This window comes from Hoplias malabaricus, chromosome 11, assembly GCF_029633855.1.
Source record: "Hoplias malabaricus isolate fHopMal1 chromosome 11, fHopMal1.hap1, whole genome shotgun sequence".
In the NCBI taxonomy this organism is placed as follows: Eukaryota; Metazoa; Chordata; class Actinopteri; order Characiformes; family Erythrinidae; genus Hoplias; species Hoplias malabaricus.
In genome coordinates, this window is record NC_089810.1 from 19,312,874 (window position 1) to 19,335,239 (window position 22,366).

At 38.8% G+C, this 22,366-nt stretch overlaps 2 protein-coding genes across 3 annotated transcripts; one reads left to right on the forward strand and one right to left on the reverse strand.

The window, feature by feature from the left end:
- Nucleotides 1-1,087: 1,087 nt before the first annotated feature.
- slc23a4 (solute carrier family 23 member 4) lies at nt 1,088-9,408 on the forward strand. The gene is made up of 12 exons (XM_066685645.1): nt 1,088-1,135; nt 2,920-3,060; nt 3,627-3,784; nt 6,236-6,395; nt 6,855-7,036; nt 7,181-7,301; nt 7,399-7,555; nt 7,663-7,916; nt 8,214-8,378; nt 8,481-8,589; nt 8,857-8,952; nt 9,146-9,408. Exons 1-12 carry the CDS (start codon nt 1,088-1,090, stop codon nt 9,406-9,408), a joined length of 1,854 nt encoding a protein of 617 aa, XP_066541742.1.
- A 351-nt stretch (nt 9,409-9,759) lies between these two features.
- LOC136709978 (protein FAM180A) lies at nt 9,760-17,155 on the reverse strand. 2 transcript variants are annotated; one of them, XM_066685585.1, is made up of 4 exons: nt 17,098-17,155; nt 16,548-16,582; nt 13,863-13,960; nt 9,760-12,882 (listed from the first exon to the last, which is right to left on the reverse strand). In XM_066685585.1, the coding sequence occupies exons 1-4, from the start codon at nt 17,121-17,123 to the stop codon at nt 12,553-12,555; spliced, it is 489 nt and encodes a 162-aa protein (XP_066541682.1). In that variant the 5' UTR covers nt 17,124-17,155; the 3' UTR covers nt 9,760-12,552. The 2 variants fall into 2 exon arrangements, with proteins under 2 accessions (XP_066541682.1, XP_066541681.1); XM_066685584.1 differs by lacking the exon at nt 17,098-17,155 and having other exon boundaries at nt 16,548-16,669.
- Between the last annotated feature and the right edge of the window lie 5,211 nt (nt 17,156-22,366).

Below are 22,366 nucleotides of genomic sequence, written 5' to 3' on the forward strand. Positions count from 1 at the left end.
CACTTTGCTGCTTCGCTATTGATCTCTGTGGACGCTCAGCGTCTACACTGTTTAAATCACTGTGAATCTGCGGGTATGATTGAGAGGAAAGCCACATCTTTACCAGTGATAAGAAGCTGATTCTGAACAAAAGTTGAGCGCGTTGTAGTGCATATTTATTCAATGACATGTACACACAGCAGTATATATTTGATCACTTATTTTTTACATTTTAGGGGAAGCTGAGCTTCCCTTGCAGTCTTAGAGCAATCGCCTCTGCTTAAGTGTTTGGAGTGGCTGATTGCTGATCTAATTATAAATAACCACAGCAACATTAGTGGTTAAATGTAGGCTAAATGTTCAGTGATAGATAATATCAGAAATGGTGTGGATGTTGGGCCCCACGTGAAGCTGTCATGAATTGGCATAGGATATTTTACATTTTTATCCTGTGTATAATTAACATGTAATAATGATGATAATTAATATATGCCTCATTCATACTTTGTGTTTCAGACACCAACAAAAACTCAGGCATTAAAACACTCCACTCTTAATAACACCTCAGCCATTCCACAGTTCCAAAATTTTTAAATGTGTAGTAAAGATTGACTTAACTTGTTAATCCTACATTTAATTATTCTCCCAAATTCAAAATAATAGAAAAAAATGTGGTTTGGGAAAACAGAAAGCGAGAGAGAGAAAAACCTTTCTGATGAGTATGTTTGAGCATGTGTGCATGTGTATATTTTGCATGTGTGTATATATTATGCCTGGTGTGTGTGAGTGGGTGTGTAGATCTCTGCTCAGCACGAGGCTGTAGTCAGCTGCTCTAGAGCTCCGCTGAATTGAGTTCACATGATCAGCTGATAGGTCTCATAGCATTTACAATCAACTCCAAATCCAGCAGCCTTTAGCAGCATCTCTCTCTCTCTCTCTCTTTGTCACCCTTTCTCTCTCTCTTTGTCACCCTTTCTCTCTCTCTTGCTGTCTACTCCTACACACGGTCACACCCTTTCATCTTATACTTACTTAAATACTCACTTTAACACACTCGCTGTCAAGTTTGTTCTTTGGGATTTGTGAACTTAGACGACCACGTACATTCATGGCTCCAGAAAAAGAAAGCGATGGAATGGACAACTATGGCTTTGCTGTGAGTATAATGGTCATTTCTATGCAGTCAGATCAGTATTAGGAGGAATAATTAGATTCTGATTATTCACAAAAAGTATGGACTTATGTGTTGACTTCATTAGCCCTTGATTATGTTTATATTTTTTGACACTTTCCTTTCATAAGATTTACTCAGTTAAGTGTATCACCAGTGTCCAACAAAATACATTAAATACATTAGAAAACAAAAACTTCTTCTAATGTTTTCTATTTGAAATTAATGGATTTTTTAAATATTGTTTAGACCATGTTTATGCATCTATTCATCAGGGACATTTCACGCAACATAAAAGAGGGAGAAAGTAATCTAAATAGGGAAAAAAATGAAAACTGAAAAAATACTGAACTATGATAATTTATATATAATTTACAAAAACACAAATGTGGGTAACTTTCTTGCTTCATTATGAGGCAATATACAAAGCTTTCTTGCTGTTTGTTTACAAACAATATCACTATAATCAAATGACATGTGTCTTTCAAATTTTCTCCAGCCAAACCAATATTGTTTCTCTTATCTAGAGTTACATTCATAAATCTCAGGGTAGAAACACACCATGTTCTGTCTGCCACAGTCATAAATACTTGGTATTTGATAAGTAGAGTGTGTAAACAGTGCTGTAACATGAAGTGTTAACACTGTGAATCATTTCTCTTCACTCTGTGAATCATTTCTATGCTGTCGTGGTTGTTGTTGTTGTTGTCATGCCAAGGTAGAATGCACTGGCAATGTGTAACAAACAGACTTGGCACATTTGAAAACCATAAAAAAAAAAGAAAACATGGTTTCCATCAGTCTAAAATCAGTGTCTTAAACTGAGAGTGGTTTTATGTCTTTGCCGTTTAATGTCAACATGGAATGGACCAAGAGAATTGATCCAGCTCTGCTTAATAAAATAAAATATTAACCTACACCGAAAGTTATAAAGCATTTCCTTCTTCTGATTAGTGATATTAGATGTTGCTCCTCCAACAAAATGACCAAACATAAACCACAGAAAATATTGCATAATTCATACTGAGCATAATTATATAAAATAAAAACTTATCTATGTTATTAGTTTTGAATTTGCCTATCCTAGCTTGGGATAAGCCTGATTTGGGATGTTAAGGAAGTCAGTCAGGTGCAAACATATCACTTACAATTTACATAAGACAAAAATATGCACTGCTGATAACAGTCTGATCTGGATGTGGAGAACTGGAGCTTTCAGGACAGTTATAAAGCAGTTAAAAATTGTAGATGATTATCCAATAAATGACTGATTTCACCACTGCAGGTTACTTTTCTAGGTCAGCGTGTGCTGAAGAAAATAATACACCTCAAACGATGACATTTAGCTAATTTGCCTAACACCATGTGTTTTTAGACTGTGGGAGAAAACCAGAGTACCCAGAGGGATCCCTCCCAGACATGGGGAGAACTCTGATAGAGTTGAGAGTGAGAGGACACAGTGTTTAAAAACTCCAGTAGCACTGCTGTGTCTGATCCATTCATAACAGGACAACACACACTAACACATCACCACCACATAAGTGTCTCTGCAGCGCTCAGAGTAATCCAGCACCCAAATCATACCTGCTCTGTTGTGGTCTTGTGGGGTGTCCTGAACATTGAAGTACTAAAGTGCATGCTTATAGGAGACTAACAGTGTTTGCAGAGTAATAGATGTACTACAGTCTGTAACTGTAGAACTACAAAGAGCTCAAGGATGTGGTCAAATATTACATCTTATTGTGTATGCTCTTATTATAAATCTCCAGGTGGATGGAGTGGTTAATCGTTTCTGTGGCTTGCCTGATGAGCAGGAGACAGATTTGTCAGAAGAGGATAGCAGGAATAAACTGGTTTACTGTGTCACTGATGTACCACCGTGGTATTTGTGCATCATCCTGGGGATTCAGGTAAGAGCACAACTTTTCCTTAGCCAACTTACTGTGAGTTCAAGAGTTTCCCTCATTCTCCTTATCATAATAAGAAGTACCGACCTCAATCGATATTGATGGAGTGAAGTAAAAAGTCATGCCCTGTATGTCACAATCATTGGGAAGGTGAAAGTAGAAATGGCAACCAACTTCTAAGACAGAACTTTGCTTAATTTTCTGAAGCTTACTTAGACTCAATGGACACAATGCAGGAACACATCAGGTACCAGTCCATCGCAAGGATCACACACTTCCAACTCCTGTTTTTGGACTGTGGGAGGAAACCCATGCAGACACAGGGAGAACACACCAAACTCCTCATAGACAGTGAACCAAAGCAGGGCTTAAACAAGGACCCAGAGATCCTTGAGCTGTATTGCAGTAACACAGCTGCCAAACTGTCTTTAACTCTTTTGTGTAATTGATGCCTTTATTTTAAGAGTACAGTTACTGAAGCCCTATCTCTCTCTCTCTCTCTCTCTCTCTCTCTCTCTCTCTCTCTCTCTCTCTCTCTCTGTCTCTCTCTGTCTCTCTCTCTCTCTCAGCATTGTCTGACGGCATTTGGTGGAATCATTGCCATCCCACTGATCTTGTCTCAGGGTCTCTGTCTGCAGCATGATGGACTCACTCAGAGTCACCTGATCAGCACCATCTTCTTTGTCTCAGGGTTGTGCACCTTGCTGCAAGTCACTCTGGGCGTCAGGTACTGATGGAAATTGGACAATTATAAAACTAAACTTTGGAACAGATTGTAAACTGCTAGGTAGATGTACCATTTCCTTAATTTCCTTGATTTCAACATTTCTAAATGAGTACTAGTAAGAAAGACTACGGACAATTTTTTCTTTGTACATAAATAAATATATAAATAAAAATAACAGCAAAATTATAAACAATACCAACAACATACGGGGATTACAGGTAGTATTCCTACCATTGCATTATGCTACCTCTGTAACATGATTTAAACAAGGCTAAATGTGTAAAAACACCTGCTCTTTCAACAATACATGCAAAATCAAGGATATTAATAGGTAGTTCACTCCCGTTTTCTGGAATCTCAGAAACTCTTCTCAGAAGGATGTAGACTAGGTCTTTAATGATTTCTGTAATGGTTATATGAAGATAGTCAGCAACAAGTGACTCAGTGAGGTCAGGTAATGACGATAATTTGTTGGATATTTGGATGATTAGTTCTAGATTACAAAAGCCACTGAAACTTATTTTAAAAATAATGTATGGAACATCACTCCTGACACTTCATTTCTCAATGCTGGGTGATGTTACACCCACTGATGATTAGCTCTGCATATGGGGACCTTAACCTGCTCCAGAGCATCCAGTTTTGATTTGCGGAGATCATAAAAGTTGTATATGCATAAATGAGTGTCTGTGTTCACAAAAGCTGCACAACTGCTGAACCTAAAAACATGTTAAACATAAAAATGTATGAAGCATCTAGAAAGGTTTTGGACAGATCATGTAGAGCAGAACCCCTGATGGTGCATGAAGTAAGAAGAAAAAGCACAAAATCAGCTAAACTGCTGTTTCCAGTGGATTTCAATGCTTTCCTTTTGATTAGGCCAGTAATAATTCTTTTATCCATTTGTAATAAACGCCCTATTGTATGATTGGACATATTGCCAAGCCACTCACGAGTGCATACAGCTACTTTGTCTAAGAACAAATCACTTCACTATAAAATAATCCAAATGTTCAGCCTAAGGGCTCACTGATCCAGAGCTATTTATAGGGTATAGGCTCGGTGGTGCTTTTATCTTAAAATAAGCCATAGGGTTCATTAAACTGAAACAAACTCCATTGTGCACCAACTCTCGAGATGTGGATTGTTGGAAAGTGATTAATTTAATATTAATTCTATATTTCATTCTGATTCTCTTATACTTTTGTTTTAGGTCACTGTGAACTCTTGTTCGGATATTTTTTAAGTCTATTTGTATGTATAAGAGAAGAGGTTTTAACCCAACAAGCCCTAACCCTGCAATATGTGGTATGACATAATATCTCAGGAATGCTTTAATTTATAGATATGATTCACTCATCAGATCAGTTGACAGGACCTAATATATCCAACAACACCATGATTACATCAGGCCAGTTTGGTAGCATTTTGCTCTGCAGTAAAGGTAGTGCAGGGCTGTACTTGCAGAAATTGTCTAGTGTAATAGGATTAGGCTGGAATATTGGAATCTTATTAATTCGGGATTTGAGCACACTTTAAATCCACATTCCACAGGTTTGAGCTTTTCTTTGATAAAGTAACATGTTGGAGCTTTCTCCTGCTTGCCACAGCAGGCCACAGGTCAGAAAGCAGTAGTACCATAAAAATGCTTAATATTTAAATATGTGGTTATGGGGAGATTTATTGTTGTGACTTGTTTACTGGCAGCTATATATATGAACAATATAACAGCATCATTGCTGTTATATCATTGCACCAATTTGGAGACATGAATACTTTATCTCATAGTAAGATTTGGAAATAAGAATGTCTTAGTGATTTATATGCCTCTCAGGTTTTAAATTAACCCAAGCTCCTTTTAAATCTACAGTATCAATGTTATTTCTGCTTGAAGAGGATTAGATATGCATCATCTGGCTACACTCCATGTTCCATTTGTCATATAAACATTAACTTAAGATAAAAGCAAATGTTCCACAAATGTTCGTTTCTGAGAATTTAAATACTGATTTTGAGGGACGCATGTTATTCATTATCATATATTTTACTTCCCCCTAGTGTCCATATATAATGTTTAAAAGAGGCAACAAATCTTTTTGTTTGACAATTTTCACCCTTTTTTGTCCATTGGAAAGGAACAGGCTTCTTTGTCTCTGTGCCTTTCGGACTGATATATGTAAATGATCTCTGAGCCGATGGGCTGCCCTGTATTTTGTCTTATTTTAAATAGCAGCCCAGACCGAAACACTGAAAGTACAGTGGGAGTAGATGGGGCTAAGCTCCAGTAAGCTGGACAAGGCAATAATTGTATGTACATGTATTTGTGACGTCACAGAAATAGTTATTTAAACGATTCTATCATATGCCATGCTTTATTTAATAAAACATGTATCAGCTTAATTAGAAGAAGTGTTATTAACTTGTTTTGGATCTCTCCTCTATTGATGATAGGTTGCCTATTCTGCAAGGTGGGACCTTTACTCTTCTTTCACCTTCAATGGCCTTGCTGTCTATGCCAGAGTGGGCCTGTCCTGCCTGGACACAGAATGCCACACTGGTCAACACATCCTCTCCTGCGTTTATTCATGTCTGGCAGAGTCGCCTGCAAGTGGTGGGTGTTATAGTCAGAAACTGTCATAAAGTTGCTGTTAAAACAAAACTTTGTATCTGCAGTTCATTCTCTTGTTATAACATATGTTATAACATATTAAAATGTCTGCTACTGTTTGTTTGATTCAAAATTACATGAAAAGTGGGCCAATAGAAACATTGATTGGTATGAATTATTTTTAATTCATTCTTATTATAAATTAAGGATGTTTTTTAGTTTTTCCTGAAAAACTCTCATTTTGGAGATAGGAGTATTTATTTGTTATATAAATACTGGAATAAATTAAACTTCTAATAAATAGTTTATCCTATACACACATTATATTCTAATTGAACATAAAAATGATATTCTGTTAGGCATAAATATATTAAACTGTAATGTATTTGAATCCACTGCCTTTCAACATGAGTTAAAATATGGCACCAAACAACTAGAGCCTGTTCTGGTTATACCTTACAGCTGCAGGGTTCCATCATGGTGGGCTCATTATTCCAGGTGCTGGTGGGTTTCTCTGGTCTCATTGGCTTTTTCATGCGCTTCATTGGACCTCTGACAATTGCACCAACCATTTCTCTTATTGGCCTGTCCCTTTTCGACTCAGCTGGAATGAATGCAGGGAACCACTGGGGCATCTCTGCCATGTAGGTACCAATCTGGGTTGGGTTTCTGAAAAAAATCTTGGTGCAAAGTTCATTTTTAAACGGTAGCATCTCACAAGAGCTTGCACAATTTACACATTAAAGTTTTTAGATAAAGTAAATAAGATTTACTGCCTTTCTCTACAGGACGACATGCTTGATTGTACTGTTCTCACAGTATCTCCGACATATTGCTATCCCTATCCCAACATACAGCAAGGCCAAGAAATTCCACACCTCCAGGATGTACATTTTCCAAATTCTTCCTGTAAGTCTATATAAAAATTCACATGACTCTGAACAGTAAGGGTTTTATGAATATCATGTTTTTCATAGAATATCATGTTTTTGAACTGGTTCCTCAGGTACTCCTGGGAATCACAGTTTCCTGGCTCATCTGCTACCTGTTCACCATCTATAATGTTCTGCCCTCTGACCCAGAGCAGTATGGTTATCTGGCTCGCACTGATATTAAAGGAGATGTCCTGGGGGGTGCACCCTGGTTCAGGTTTCCATATCCAGGTACAGAGACACTATTAACTTGGGTGATATACATAAATAAAATAAATAAGACAGTTACTTTTAATGTAAAAAGTGTCTTTTTTTTTCCTTTCTTCAATATGCTTCAGGGCAGTGGGGCTTACCGACTGTGAGCTTGGCTGGTGTTTTAGGAATCTTAGCGGGAGTCATATCCTCAATGATTGAGTCAGTGGGGGACTACCATGCCTGCGCTAGGTTATCCGGAGCCCCACCTCCACCTAAACATGCCATCAACAGGGGGATTGGCATTGAGGGTCTGGGCTGTCTGCTGGCAGGGGCCTGGGGCACGGGTAATGGGACCACTTCCTACAGTGAGAATGTGGGTGCACTAGGCATCACTAAGGTGAGAGGACCTGAAAATGGCTTATTTTGTGTTACTGTATCTAATCATGTTACATTTAGACAAAAAGCCATCCCCTAAACACTTAGAGAAAGAGTAATGGCTGAAGATAATTGACTTTTTTAAAGGGGATGATTGTAAAGAATGTAATATCCATACTCATTTTACGGAGAATAAACAAACATGGGCATAATGTTACTGATGCAAAGCACGAAACTGAAGCTGTTGTGAAGTACTTTGTTAAATGTTAATAAGCGACTGAGTGAATGAAGACTTTAAGGAAAATGTGTGCCTCTGCAGGTCGGCAGTCGCATGGTGATCGTTGCCAGTGGTTTCATTATGATCATAATGGGAATGTTTGGGAAAATTGGAGCCATTTTTACCACTATCCCAACTCCTGTCATTGGAGGGATGTTTTTAGTCATGTTTGGGGTGATATCTGCAGCTGGAATATCAAACCTTCAGGTAAGGAAATAATGCCAGCTCAGGATAATGGCACTAAATCAGCTCTTTAGGGGAGTGGTGTTTACAGCATTTTTATCTACACTGTATAATTGTCTTTTATAGTATGCAGATATGAACTCGTCTCGTAACATCTTCATCTTTGGATTCTCAATGTTCACTGGCCTTGCCATCCCAAACTGGATAATGAAAAATCCATCTGTTATAGCAACAGGTATTACAATCTTCTATGCCTCTGATACTACTACCAATAATAATAATAATAATAATAATAATAATAATAATAATAATATTTAAAAACAAGATCTCAAGTGACACAAATTCTGCACATTTTTATAAATAATCAGTCAAGTCATGGAAACCAAATTAATGTAGAGCATTTTGTCCATGGTTCTTTTGCATATTTGCTTATGGGAATATTTTGATATATGACATATATTTATGTATATTTATGAGGCTGGTCTTCTTCTCCATGTGTCAGGTGTTGTTGAATTGGATCAGGTGCTTCAGGTTCTTTTGACCACCAGCATGTTTGTAGGGGGTTTCTTTGGATTTATGCTCGACAACACCATCCCAGGTGAGGCTTGATTTTAGCGTCATTGAGATTATTTTATGAGCACTATTAATAGCTTGGAAAACAATTAATTCCAGGTTAGCACTTACACAGGAATTCTAATCTCTATAAGCAATATACTAAATGAAACAGATAAAATCAAACTGCCAGTCTTGCCAATTCTCATACCATTTTCCCTTCTGTATTTCTCCTACAGGAACAAAACGTGAGCGAGGCATAATTGCATGGAACAAGGCACATGATGATGAATCAGAGACTATCTTGGAGAATGATGAGGTCTATGGCCTCCCCTGTGGAATCAGTTCTCGTCTCTCCTCCTGTTCCTGGGTCCGATATGTGCCTTTCTGCCCTTCACATAAAAATAAAGCAGAAAATATCTCACCCAGCAGCTCAGTGTCACTGGAAAAAAAGGATCCCAGCAAGAACGAAACACACATCATAGTGGCAGTGGCACTATAATCAGGCACAAGGATGTTTTCTGTTCTTTGAGCAGGCACCCTCCACTTTACACAAGTTCTGCTCTATACTCCCTATGTGGAAAGAAAGTTGTAAAACACCGCTAAATCTTCTGAACTCACTGGAGGCATATATTTTATACTGAACACATTTTCTTGATCTTGCATTTTATATATATATATATAACAATTTGATAAATATGATGACTTTATTATGAAATTTTAATGTGAATATATTTCTGAAATTGTATGTTTATTATTATGCTTTTTGCATTTATGGTGCTTTAAAGAGTGCAATGCTGTAAAACATCTTATTTCATACAAAAAGTACATTTTTATATATTTAAGCGGTTACAGATAATGAATAAATGAATGAATGAATGAATGAATAATTCAGATCCATATTTACAGTTTGAGTCAGTTTGAGATGAACTATGTAATTGAGGAAACTGGGATACAGGGTCTTGTTTTGAATATAATATGTAACTACCAATATACATAGATCAGCCATTACATTAAAGCCATCTCCTTGTTTCTATTCATTGTACATAATAACAGCTTCCACTGGCAACACAGCATTACAGCTGTGTTTGTAGTTCGACAATTACAAACTGTAGGCCATCTGTTGCTCCTTCTTATATGTAATTGTAAATAGTCCAATATATTTTCCATTTTCATGCCTGGAAGGATTTTGTAATACAATTTCAGAAACCCCTAAAGTGGACCGTACCGTTTCTCATCTCATCTGCCTGCCCCCCTCCCATCATTGGTCACATCTTCATTAGAGTTGCTGTTGTGCAGCCAGAGAAGGCACTGTCTCTTACTGTAAGTAGTTAACTATCTAACTATAGCTTATTTAATACAGTTTATTGCCTTCTGAGTTTCTGAATAAGATTGTGTCAACAGTATATGAATGAATGCTAACATCAGCTGTAATTATTGTAAGACATCGGGTCACTGAAGCATACACCTGTGCTGGTCTGGAATCCTTTTATGTCTAGTTGAAAATGTTGACCCTCCCCCTGCCCACCTCCAAAAGTTACGTAGTAACAATGATTTTAAAGCTGTAATTTTAAGGTAAAATGACTACAGAGTGTTGCTTTAACTTGTTTACAGTGAAACCTTGACTTACGGGTGTACCAACTTTGAATTTTCAGAGATACGAGCTGTTGCTTGGTTGATTTGCTTTGATATTTGCTTTGATGCAAGCCGAGATCTGAGTTATGAGTAAGTGAGCATAAGCCACCCTCCACTAGGTAGCCCAGTGAGTGTTCAGTTCACTTGGTTATCTTGCCATGCAAGCATCTCTGCTGTATTGTAGCATTATAGCATTAAGTGTGTAGCGAGTAAAGTTAAGTTAAGCGATAGAGCACAAAAAGAAAAACTCCCCCAATCTCCTCCACCTCCGCCAGCATCTTCGTCTGATCTTCAGTGTAAACACACTTAATAGAACCAATTCATTTCTTTACAATCCCTTTTACTATGTATTATACATTTTTGTACATTATTTGTTATCCATAAAGCACATGTTTCTTATTTATAAACAGCAACAACAAACAACGGTGGGCTGGATGGATTAATAGCATTTCAATTCATTTTAAGGGGGAAATTTAATTTGATATACGAGCAAATTGAGTTACGAGCTCGGTCACAGAACAAATGAAACTTGCAAGTCAAGGTATTACTGTAGTTTAAAAAAAAACTCTTATAATGGGACATTCTGCTGCACATCATCTTTGGTGCTCAGTGATGGAGTCGGTTAAAGCCAGACAGAGTGCCATCTGGGTTTTCTGTCATCAGTTACTGCAGTTAAAGAAAGAAAGATACTCCCTATTAATCCTCTTGATTTTAAAAGCAACATTGGGTGGGCAAGGATTTATACACATTCAGACATGCAGGCACGTGCACAGGCATTTTTGAAGGCAGGTGCTCAATCCAAAAAAAAGCCACCCTTCACCAAAGGCAAGCGTTTTCAGCAAGTAGGACGCCTAAAGGACAACACCCCCTTTTTATTTTTTTAAAGGAAACGTCGGGCCAGTAGCTATGTAATGTTTTCTGCTGTGCTGTGTTTTGGTTAATTTTGCACCAAACAATGTCAGTACCTGTCTGTGTGATGCTGCAGGTCGCAGGAGAAGTGTGCAACAGTGGCTTGGCCTGTGTGAGCACTAACTGAGGAGGAGTTAGGAGGGGCAAACTCTTGTGCACTGAAGATCAGATCAAGGCAGAATTCTCACAACAACTCAAATAAATGCCAGTCAGATATCAAAACACATTTAGGGGAATTTTTACTTTTATATAACGATGAATGGCAGCACGGTGGCGCAGCAGGTAGTGTCGCAGTCACACAGCTCCAGGGGCATGGAGGTTGTGGGTTCGATTCCCGCTCCAGGTGACTGTCTGTGAGGAGTTGGTGTGTTCTCCCTGTGTCTGTGTGGGTTTCCAGGTGCTCCGGTTTCCTCCCACAGTCCAAAAAAAAAAAAATCACGTTGGTAGGTGGATTGGCAACTCAAAAGTGTCCGTAGGTGTGAGTGTGTGTCTGTGTTGCCCTGTGAAGGACTGGTGCCCCCTCCAGGGTGTATTCCTGCATTGCGCCCAATGATTCCAGGTAGGCTCTGGACACACCGCGACCCTGAACTGGATAAGCGCTTACAGATAATGAATGAATGAATGAATGAATAACAATGAATGAAGAAAAAACTGGTCTCCAACAGAAAGGCCACTTTTCTCATCCAGGGCAAAATGTCAAGTGCTTGAGCGCCACTAGGTGTCTATCTGTGCATGTGCCTGCAGACGTCAATCATTCATTCATTCATTCATTCAACAAAAGCTTGTTTGAAAAGGTAGGTTTTTAATCTGGATTTAAAGATTGAGAGTGTGTCTGAGCCCCGAACAGTAACCGGAGGCTATTCCAGAGTTGAGGAGCTTTGTGAGAAAAGGCTCTTCCTCCTCCAGTGTTTTTCTTAATGCGAGGAACTAAGAGTATACCGGCATCCTGTGAACGAAGTGTACGTGACGGGTGATAAGGTATTAGGAGTTCAGTAAGATACTGCAAGCCTAAACCATGTATATAGTAGTGTGTCTAAGCACATCAAAAGGTTGGGGGTGTTTCTCTACCAGGCGGAAAAGTAATGCTGGAAAGAAAGATCCTCTATCGGTTGGTGAGATCTTGCTTTACAACTTTGTACAGACTGATGAAGGACTCTGCCCAAGCTTCTCTCTGGTAGACAGTGCTGGACTGAACCATTTGTTGAGCCGTGTACACCAGCGTCAGTACAATACGTTCAAAGTCTTCCCTAGTGAGGTGACCCACTCCCTGGACCAAAGTCGAAGTCAGTCTGCGCACCTCTGCCAGTGTTCTAGGCAGTACGTCCTCACAAATCACTTCCAGTTTGTGTGTTTGTCGAAGAGATGCCAGCTCCTCATCATGCACTGAGAATGAACCTTTGCCATCTTCAAATGTCAGGCCAGAGAGCAGAATCTAAAATACACAGGGCAAAGTTATGTCTCTATTGTTCTATTATAAAAAGTGAACATATAAAAATGTATTGAATTTGCTTGACTCTAATTATTTCCAAGAATGTAAGCAATGACATAACATCCAAAAGTTTGCAGACACTGAGAAATGGTGGAACTGCATTCTCTGAAAGATGAAGTACTATTCAATAGTTTTCGGATGAGTTGGAATGGTATTGTTCCAGAACTATGGTGCAGTGACACTGACTTATAGAGTGTCTTACAAGTGGTGACACGTTAGTGTATGTTGCACCGGTATGACTAGATCAGACACAGCAGTAGTGTAGATTGCATATAGATATGTTTTCCTCATTTGAATGTTTTGAAAGTGAAAATAAAGCATACAGTCAGGTCGATAAACTACAACCCGCAAAGGCATTTTCATGATCATAAGGTGTCAATAAATATGAATGAATGATTGAATGTTACACTTAATGGAACACTAGTTAAGACACCTACATTTAATTAATTTATCATTCATTCATTGTCTGTAAGCGCTTATCCAGTTCAGGGTCGCAGTGGGTCCGGAGCCTGCCCGGAAATCACTGGGGACAAGGCAGGGCATCCTAACGTCATCTAAAACATACCCTCCTCCATAACATTATGCAGAGTCTGGAGTAGCAATGACAGCGACTCTATTCTCGCTATTACAGCTTAGTGGAGCATCACAAAGATTTTGAATTAGCACATTTCTAGACAGCCACATAACTCTATATTCTTTGGGACATTAGGAGTCATCTCAATCATCACTAATGTGCAGCATTCACCTGGATGAGTCAACAGCAGTCAGTCCGCAGCAGATCAATCCCATCTGCCTGTACTACAGTTACTCTATGAGTAAGTAAAGCCACGGTACAAACTGCTAAGTTCCTTGGAATTTGCATGTTTATATAATGATCAAAATATTCAAATAAAAGTACAGTTATCATAAATGACAATCCTCACCTCAAAAAGCAAGTTGACATCCTTAATAGAGGTTTGAAATATAGGGTTCACCAATGATGCAGTCCCCCTTTTCACCCTTAATGCTGATGGAAAAAAACCTGTTGATGAAAATAAAATAATAGAAAAAAAACGTAGAGACTCATCAAAACACACACATTGGACAGCCTGATTCAAAGTTGTCACTTTTACACAAATAAGCCACAGCTCTTATTGGCTACTACGTACACTTCCAGGTTTGCACACTGCCCCCGGGCACTCACACCTGTGGACAGTGTGCACAGCCAATCCAGGTACCAACATGTGTTTCTGGACTGTGGGAGGAAATCAGCCAGCGGAAAGCTTCCCAGACACAGAGAGAACACACCAAAATCTTCACAGACATTGTCTGAGGTTAGAGATTGAAACCACAACTTCAGGGCCCCCGGAACTGTGTTTCCCATTCAATTTTTCTTTTGCTCCATATGATCCATGGCCTTAATGTATCACATGCTGTTATGAAAACTCTGAGGGTAAAGGTAGCACGCATCATCCTCTTTGACAGGTTGCTTTAGAATTCCACTGGATTTTATAGCTACGTACTGAGAGGGCTGGGCAAACAGGGCTGAAGTAAAATAAAGAATGCTTTACACTTGTGTGTGGAGCTGATGGGATGTATTAGTCGACATGCTGCTGTAATCAGCTGACCCACAGACCAGTCTTGACCTCTAGCTTCAAAGGCAAAGAAATCAAAGCAGTAGAGCACATGTGCTGTACACTGCAGGTGTTCTCCCAGCACTATGAGGAACCAACTGCTTTAACTACACATTTTGGTTCACATTGATGTTTGTAATCGGAGGCAGAGTAGGACCGCCCTGTACGCTCAATATGCACACTATGTAGGGCCCCGCAAATTAATGAAGGCCCCCTCGTCTCCCCCTTGCGTCAAGTTAGGAAGAGTTATCATTAGAAGATGAAATGAAACTATTCTTCAGGATATAAAATAAAGGAAAAAAAGACTCCACGAGACTGAACAGTAGTCGGGAACAGCAGTCAGGTAAACATGTGAATGCTCTTCTCGATGTTGGACAGTTAATAAATAAAAGTCTACGAACATAGCCTGGAGATTGTGGGTTCAAGTCCCGCTCCGGGAGGAGTTTGGTGTGTTCTCCCCATGTCCGCATAGGTTTCCTCCGGGTGCTCCGGATTCCGCCCACTGTCCAAAAACACACGTTGGTAGGTGGATTGGCAACTCAAAAGTGTCCATAGGTGTGTGTGTGAGTGAATGTGTGTGCTGCCCTGTGAAGGACTGGCGCCCCCTCCAGTGTGTATTTCTGCCTTGTCAAAAAATGTCATATTTTGGCTCACAAAGTTCAGGTAGGAGGGCCCCTTATCAACATTTTGCTTACGAACACAGGAAAGTCTGGACTGGCTCTGATTGGATGGGTCGGACTAGTATTATAAAACTCACTCTTCATCATAGTCAACCATGTATAAGAGGGGTATGTGTCTTTAATGTTATTATAACATCAAATACGGAAACCTCTCTATGGATTATAAATGAGTTCCTTTTGAAATTACAAAGCAGTATGATACTCATGTGAATTACAAATGTGAAAGTAATTAAAAATCACTGTCACATAAAATATGTTTGCTATTATTTGTGGAAAAATGACTGTTAACTCCTTTAAGTTTTGGTTTCATTTTGCTTTGAATTGTTTATGCATAAAGCCATGGTGCAGGTTCTGTAGACTTGAGAAGGGCTCAATAGTTCAGAATGTCAGACATTCCTTAATCTCTAAGTCTAAGTGCCTGAAATAGTTTGAAAATATTTACACAACTGTTTCTTCTCAGTAGCAGTAGACAGCCTGACTTTCCATGTGCAGTGATGTAACAAGTCATGCCTTTCCCTTTGGGATTCATGATCTCTGCTACTGAATAAATATTTTGGCTGCATTGGAATGTCAACATCTCCAGCTTGCAGCACAGAAGCAAAACCTTAAGCAAACAATATTTGGGCATTTTAGAATACTCTTAATGTGGTATAGGGTTTTTGGTCCTGGCAAATACAAATGCTTTGCCAAGTCTAAGACTTTCACACAATACTGCATTTAACTATATTTATATTGTGTGGAATATATAATTTATTAATTATATTTGACAGTGGACAGTTGTCTTCTTTTAATATAAATCAAAGCTGCTTTGCTTATCCCTGGTTACAGCACCTCTAAAGATGTTAGTGGTTAGATTTGTCATTCTTGAACGACTTTCAGTTTCCTGTTGTTGTCCATGTCTGGAATTTGCTCCTTGTCTCAATATTAATAACAGGTGCAGACAGTGAATATGCTTTCAGCTACAGTGGATGGCAATACAGAAAATAGATTTAACACCTTATAAAGGAAGATTAAGACAACACTATAATAACAATAACGCAACATATTAATAAACAAACTTTGCCCCAATTAATAGAAAATGCCTTAATACTGTCTAGCAACATATTAACAATATGTGTTACAACAAAATAAATACTAACATTGAGGATAGATTACAGTGAAAGAGCTTGCTATTATTATTACAGATGTGTAAAGGGTTAAACTGCAAAACAAATCATTTCTGATTGAAACAGAAGCTGTATAGTCACATACATTCAAAGTGAATGTAGTTGCTAAAGGAAAACAAACTGAGGCTGATGTGGCAGGTTTCTCTTACCTCTTCTCCTGGGATGAGATGCACTGATGGTGTTGCTGTAAAACAGTGAGACGATAAGGACTTTCCAGGGGAACATGTTCTCACAGGAGCTCAGGACAGAGTCTGAGTCCAGACTTTGAGGACCACACTACAGACAACACAACAAACCTGTGCTATCTCTTTTTCTCTCTCTCTCTCTCTCTCTCTCTCTCTCTCTCTCTCTCTCCCTCTCTCTCTCTTGTGTGCGCGTGTCTGTCTGCCTCTCTCCCGCTATTCTCATCTGGAAGTGGTTAGAATATAAAGCTCAGAGGAGCAAAAGAGAGAGAGAGAGCGAAAGAGAAAGAGAAAGAGAGAAATAGTCCCATATTAAATGCCTTTAACTCTAAAATAGTTCTATTAATATGTCACAAACAATATTAAGTACATGATTACTCCTTATCTAGTTATTATTCACCTGTACCTATTAGTTATTATTTAGTATCTGACAAAGTACCAAGTAATGTGTACAAACTAGCCACTTGTAAAATTTCCAAGCTTCAGCAGCGATCACATTTGTGTTTATCCAACTCACAGTGGCAGCTCAAAAAATTCCACCATGGTCTTCCAAAGAGGTTTAAACACTCCTTGGATTTGTGGCAGAAGAAAGAAACCAGCGAGAGCCAGATGGAGCGGAACGGAAAATCTCCACTGATCTGCCTAAACTGATGCACAGAGCTGTGTTCAGTCCCAAACACAACACCAACACTTTGCATTACTGCCATAATTGCTGTGGCTTCCACAGCCCACAGTTCCTCATAGAGAAGGAGTTTTGGGTCATCATTGGCTACATTTCGGGGCAGGGATATTTATAATGGAAAACCAACCAGGTTGCTTCACTCCTTTTACATGAGCTGTTATCAATTCCAGTCTGTCAATGAATCTCATCCATTCATACACAGTGCCAGCTACCTCAGAGCAGTGAGTATGAACATATGCTTCCGTGAGGCCAGCCCACTGCTTCTTTTCAAACTACTGAGGGCTCATTCCACTCTCTTCCTACCAGCAACCACAACACTCCTGTAATCACCTAACCATTGATCATTTAAATCCTATGCCTAACCACTAGGGCTGCTGTGGGCATTTTTAATCAGATCAGCAATCACATACACCTAAAACCTTAGGTTACTCAGTGGGCCCAACCCATGTGTACCCAACACAACCACTGCATTTTCACCTATGGTACAGGGCTGTAAAGTGGTACTCTTAACTGTAAATCCAGACTGGCCTCCCTGGTGATTAAGGTTGTTGCAAGCCCCACTGGCACTGTTACTGTGTGCTCAGTGCCACCAGTTTGATGTAAGCCTTATGTGATACATCACCAGCAACCAAGGCTCTGTGTACAGGCTCTGGACCCACCGCGACCCTGAATTGGATAAGCGGTTACAGATAATGAATGAATAAATGAATAAACTAATGCCTTCTCAGTAAACATGGTGCTTTTATAAAGTTATATATAATCACAGTAAATACATTCATTCATTCATTATCTGTAACCGTTTATCCAGTTCAGGGTCGAGGTGGGGCCAGAGCCTACCCGGAATCACTCAAGTACATATCTCTGCAGGCCGGAGGCCCGCAAGTGGGCAGAAACCAGTAAGTGGGCGGAAACCAGTAAGTGGGCGGAAACCAGCAAGTGGGAGAGGCGTACGCAGCAAGGGGGTAGAAACCAGCAAGTGGGGGATCTAGATGTTTTGTGGGAAGGCGAATGTAGGAAAAGCAGCCTTTGTGATTTGAAAAAAAGGGCATAGTTTATCTCCAACAGAACTAAGTACCCTCTACTTGTTGTAGTTTAAAATATTACGTTTCAGTGAAAACAAAATACATAGCATTCCTGATATTTTAACTATATACTTTTGGTAATCTGATTATGGGGTGAACTGCAAACTTATGAAATCCATTAGGTCTCTCATGTCTACAATCATTATTTTAATTTGATTACAGAATTATAGGACTGTATTATTTGTTTTGTACTCAGCACAGTATTGGATTATAATCAGTTTAAATGTGTAAACCCTTAAGTAACACTTATGGCTCACTATTCAAATAAATATTTAAAGCAGCTCCTTTCCATTAATGGACATGGGAGAAATGGTGCTAATAATAATTTGCAAATAATCTTAATATTCAGCAAACCTATCTTGAGCACTCAGTCATAGAGCGTGTATATGACAATAGAGTCAGTGCATGTAGCTACAAGTTAGGTGAACTTAATAAGATGGAAATTCACTGTAATGTAGTTATGGTTTAATTAATTCCAAGATAGTGGTGCAATCTTTCAGGAAATTTGGCTCAACTTAAAATTAAGAATATAAACAGACATTCAGAGAAGTTCACTGTAGTTCATCTAGTTCCTTTGCATGGTTGAAATGAGTCTTTAAAGAAGTATGTCCTTGTTGTAGAGTATTATGTATTACTCTTTGCGTTCAGATGATCACACATGCTTTGATTTTGCATCAGAACCAGGTCCTGGAACACCCTACTCACAAAATTAGTTGAATCAAGTTTGTTTGAACAGGTAGAATAAGGTCAGAATTGGATAACACTGGATTAGACTGTCAGAAAGCCTCCCTTTATTATTACCTGGATTGTGCATGTGAATTTGTAGAAGGACTGTCATTCATTCATTCATTCATTGTCTGAAACTGCTTATCTAATTCAACTCCTCACAGACCGTCACATGGAGTGTGGCTCAAACCCACAACCTGGAGCTGTGTTACTGCAACACTACCTGCCACACTACCGCGCTGCCCGAAGGGCTATCAATTTATTTTAATATAGTTAATTTATTAGGTTTAATTTATTTCAGAAATACACCATATGTACAAATATTTGAGGACAAATTTGTAATGAATATATTCTACATTAAGTTGCAACCGTTACTAACACAGATGTGTAGATGTGCACACACTGCCTCTCTAATCCCTGTAGAGAAATACTGACAATAGAATTGGATTCTCTGGAGTAGAGAAACATGAACCTAATGCCAGGCAAAGAATATATAGCACCCCAGCACTGGGCTGTGCTGATGAACCCATATTTACTGTCAAGTCTCTTGTTAGGAAGTGAGTAGTAGCCTATATGTAAACAAACATTATCATTCTCAGTACATGTGGTCTCAGTTAAATGGTTATTCTCTTTATTTATTGAAAGAATTTCACATATTAATCCAACCACAAATAAATCTGTAAATCACATAATGCTGAAAATGTACTCCATATAATGTACTCAATGTTTGCAAGGTACAATATTAACACTGAAAACAAAACAGTTATTACATGGTCACCAGGCATAGAGCTGTACTACAAAATACACAATAATCTAACACAATGTCCCAAAAAAACTCACTGACATTCTCTTAAACTTCCAAACAATGCTCAAACAGAGCAATTTGAGCTGCATTAGTTATGCAAATTTGCTAGAAGAAAGAAAATATCTAGGATACCTATTTTGTGCAGGGCATTTTACGCAAAGCAGGACATCACAGTTAACCAGACAGCCTAGGTTTCTAAAAGTATCAAACTATACACATTGTCTGAACTGTGGTGTACAAGGTGCCCTGCAGTCTAGTACCTGTGCCTTAAGAATTGAGGTGAGGGCCAGCTACAGTCCAGTTTGCATGCCTTAAAAATTCTGGGGTGAGGGCATGGCGTAACCACAAACATCACATTGACCCTGAGACCCTGCTCATCAACACAAGCTTTTAGAAACAGCTTCATATCAGCCCTGTTTTTAAAAACAAATAAAAAGGGTTCTTTAGCCTCTGGGTCATCTCCAGAGCCTTTATGCCAACTACATATCTCAAAGCCAGCGAGGTGCTTGAGTCGTGCTTAAAATGTTCTTCCACGCTCACTTCGAGCTGTACGGCCCACTTGGAGTTGTACCACCCACTTGGAGCTGTACGGCCCAATTGGAGCTGTACCACCCACTTGGAGCTGTACGGCCCACTTGGAGCTGCCTCCTGCCTGCAGAGATACCCTTCTTGAATCACTGGGTGCAGGTCAGGAACACACCCCGAAAGGGGGCGTCCTTCGCAGGGAGGCACACACTCACACATTCTCACACTTTTGAGTCGCCAATCCACCTACCAGTGTGTGTTTCTGGACTGTGGGAGGAAACTGGGATATCCAGAGGAAACACACACGGACACAGGGAGAACTCCAAACTCCTCACAGACAGTCACCTGGAGTGGGACTCGAATGTCTAAGACCCTGGAGCTGTGTGACTGCAACACTACCTGCTGCACCACCATGCCACCCTACAGTAAATACAAAGAAATAATAACATCAAACCAACAAGAAATATATTTTTTTATATAAAGTATTAGGTGTGAGTGTGTTTGAAGAACAATGTTTTGTTCAGATTCTCCTTGATTGCATGAATTTGTTAAATCAACAGCACACATTGTTTAAAGTCATTATTTATTAACTGATAAAAATAGATATTGGATGATAACCTCAATTAATACAGATGTCCAAAAAGAGAGATTTGTAAAACGTTAAACCAAAACATTCACACACAGAATATCACACTTACTGGAATAATATTATTTGGTTTTATTCTAATGTTGGGCATTATTTGTTGTTTGTTTGTTTGTTTTTTGTGAATAAACACTTACTGCTCAGATAAATAGCTTTTTAAATCTCAAACTTTTGCACAATACTGTATATACAGTACCAATCAAAGGTTTGGACACATCTTCTCATTAGTCATTGGTGGAATAGGGCTATTCAGTGTATAGAACTCTTTACCAGCCCCTACCTCTGCACAACACAAGTTTTGGTCTCAAACACATTAAGAAGGCAAGCAGTTCTACAAATTAACTCTTCACAAAGCCACAGCTGTTCTGAAAACATTTCCAGGTGACGACCTCATGAGGCTGACTGAGAGAACACAGAGAGTGTGTGAAGCTGTCATCAAAGCAAAAGGTGGCTACTTTGAAGAATCTAAAGTATAAAACATTATAGTTTGTTTAACTTTTTTTTTTTGCTTGCTACATAATTCCATCATTGTTCTACTTCATCATCTTCATTGTCCAAAACAAATTGTCCCTGAGTGGGCATGTCCAAACAGAAATCAAATAAGCAGAAATCAAAATATACAAGCATACAATATACAAATACAAATACATTAAGAAAAAATTAACTGAAAAAATTACTCCATAACAAAGTATCCATAGCCGGGATATTATGAAGTAGAATAATGATAACAAACTGTCGGAATGAAAGGATATTAAGGAAGCCTGATAGCATAAACACTGTAACAATCCTATTAATCTTGTAAATATGCCAGTAACAGCTCTGAGGACACTGTGTGTTTTTTGGCTGCACTCTGCTCAGTTTATGCATTTCTGTAAATAGTCAAAACAACCCTAACTTCTTTTTATTTATTTATTTATGTATTTTTTTATCTTTTTGTAAACTGGCGCACAATCTGAAAATGTCTGGCTGGAAAGGGTTTGTGTCCTAAAAACGACAGATCACAATAACAGCAGTTGGAGTAAACAGGACCCACTGGTATTGTAAATTGTTAAATAACAAGTTCCTCACTCGTATGCCCATTCTTAGGACTCTTTTATGAATTTTATGATCATTTATGACTGTTATTTCGATTCATGTCTCAATAATGTGCAGTCCCAGTTTGTACACATTGTTCTCAGTTGTACCTCAAACTCTCAGCTATATCATCAGCTATCACTAGATGGCAGTCCTTAATAAAAAAAATGAAGAGAAACTGGCAACTCACAGAAATGTTCCAGCAACTTCAGTAATGTATCCTTAGACTGTGGACTGTAGCAATCACCT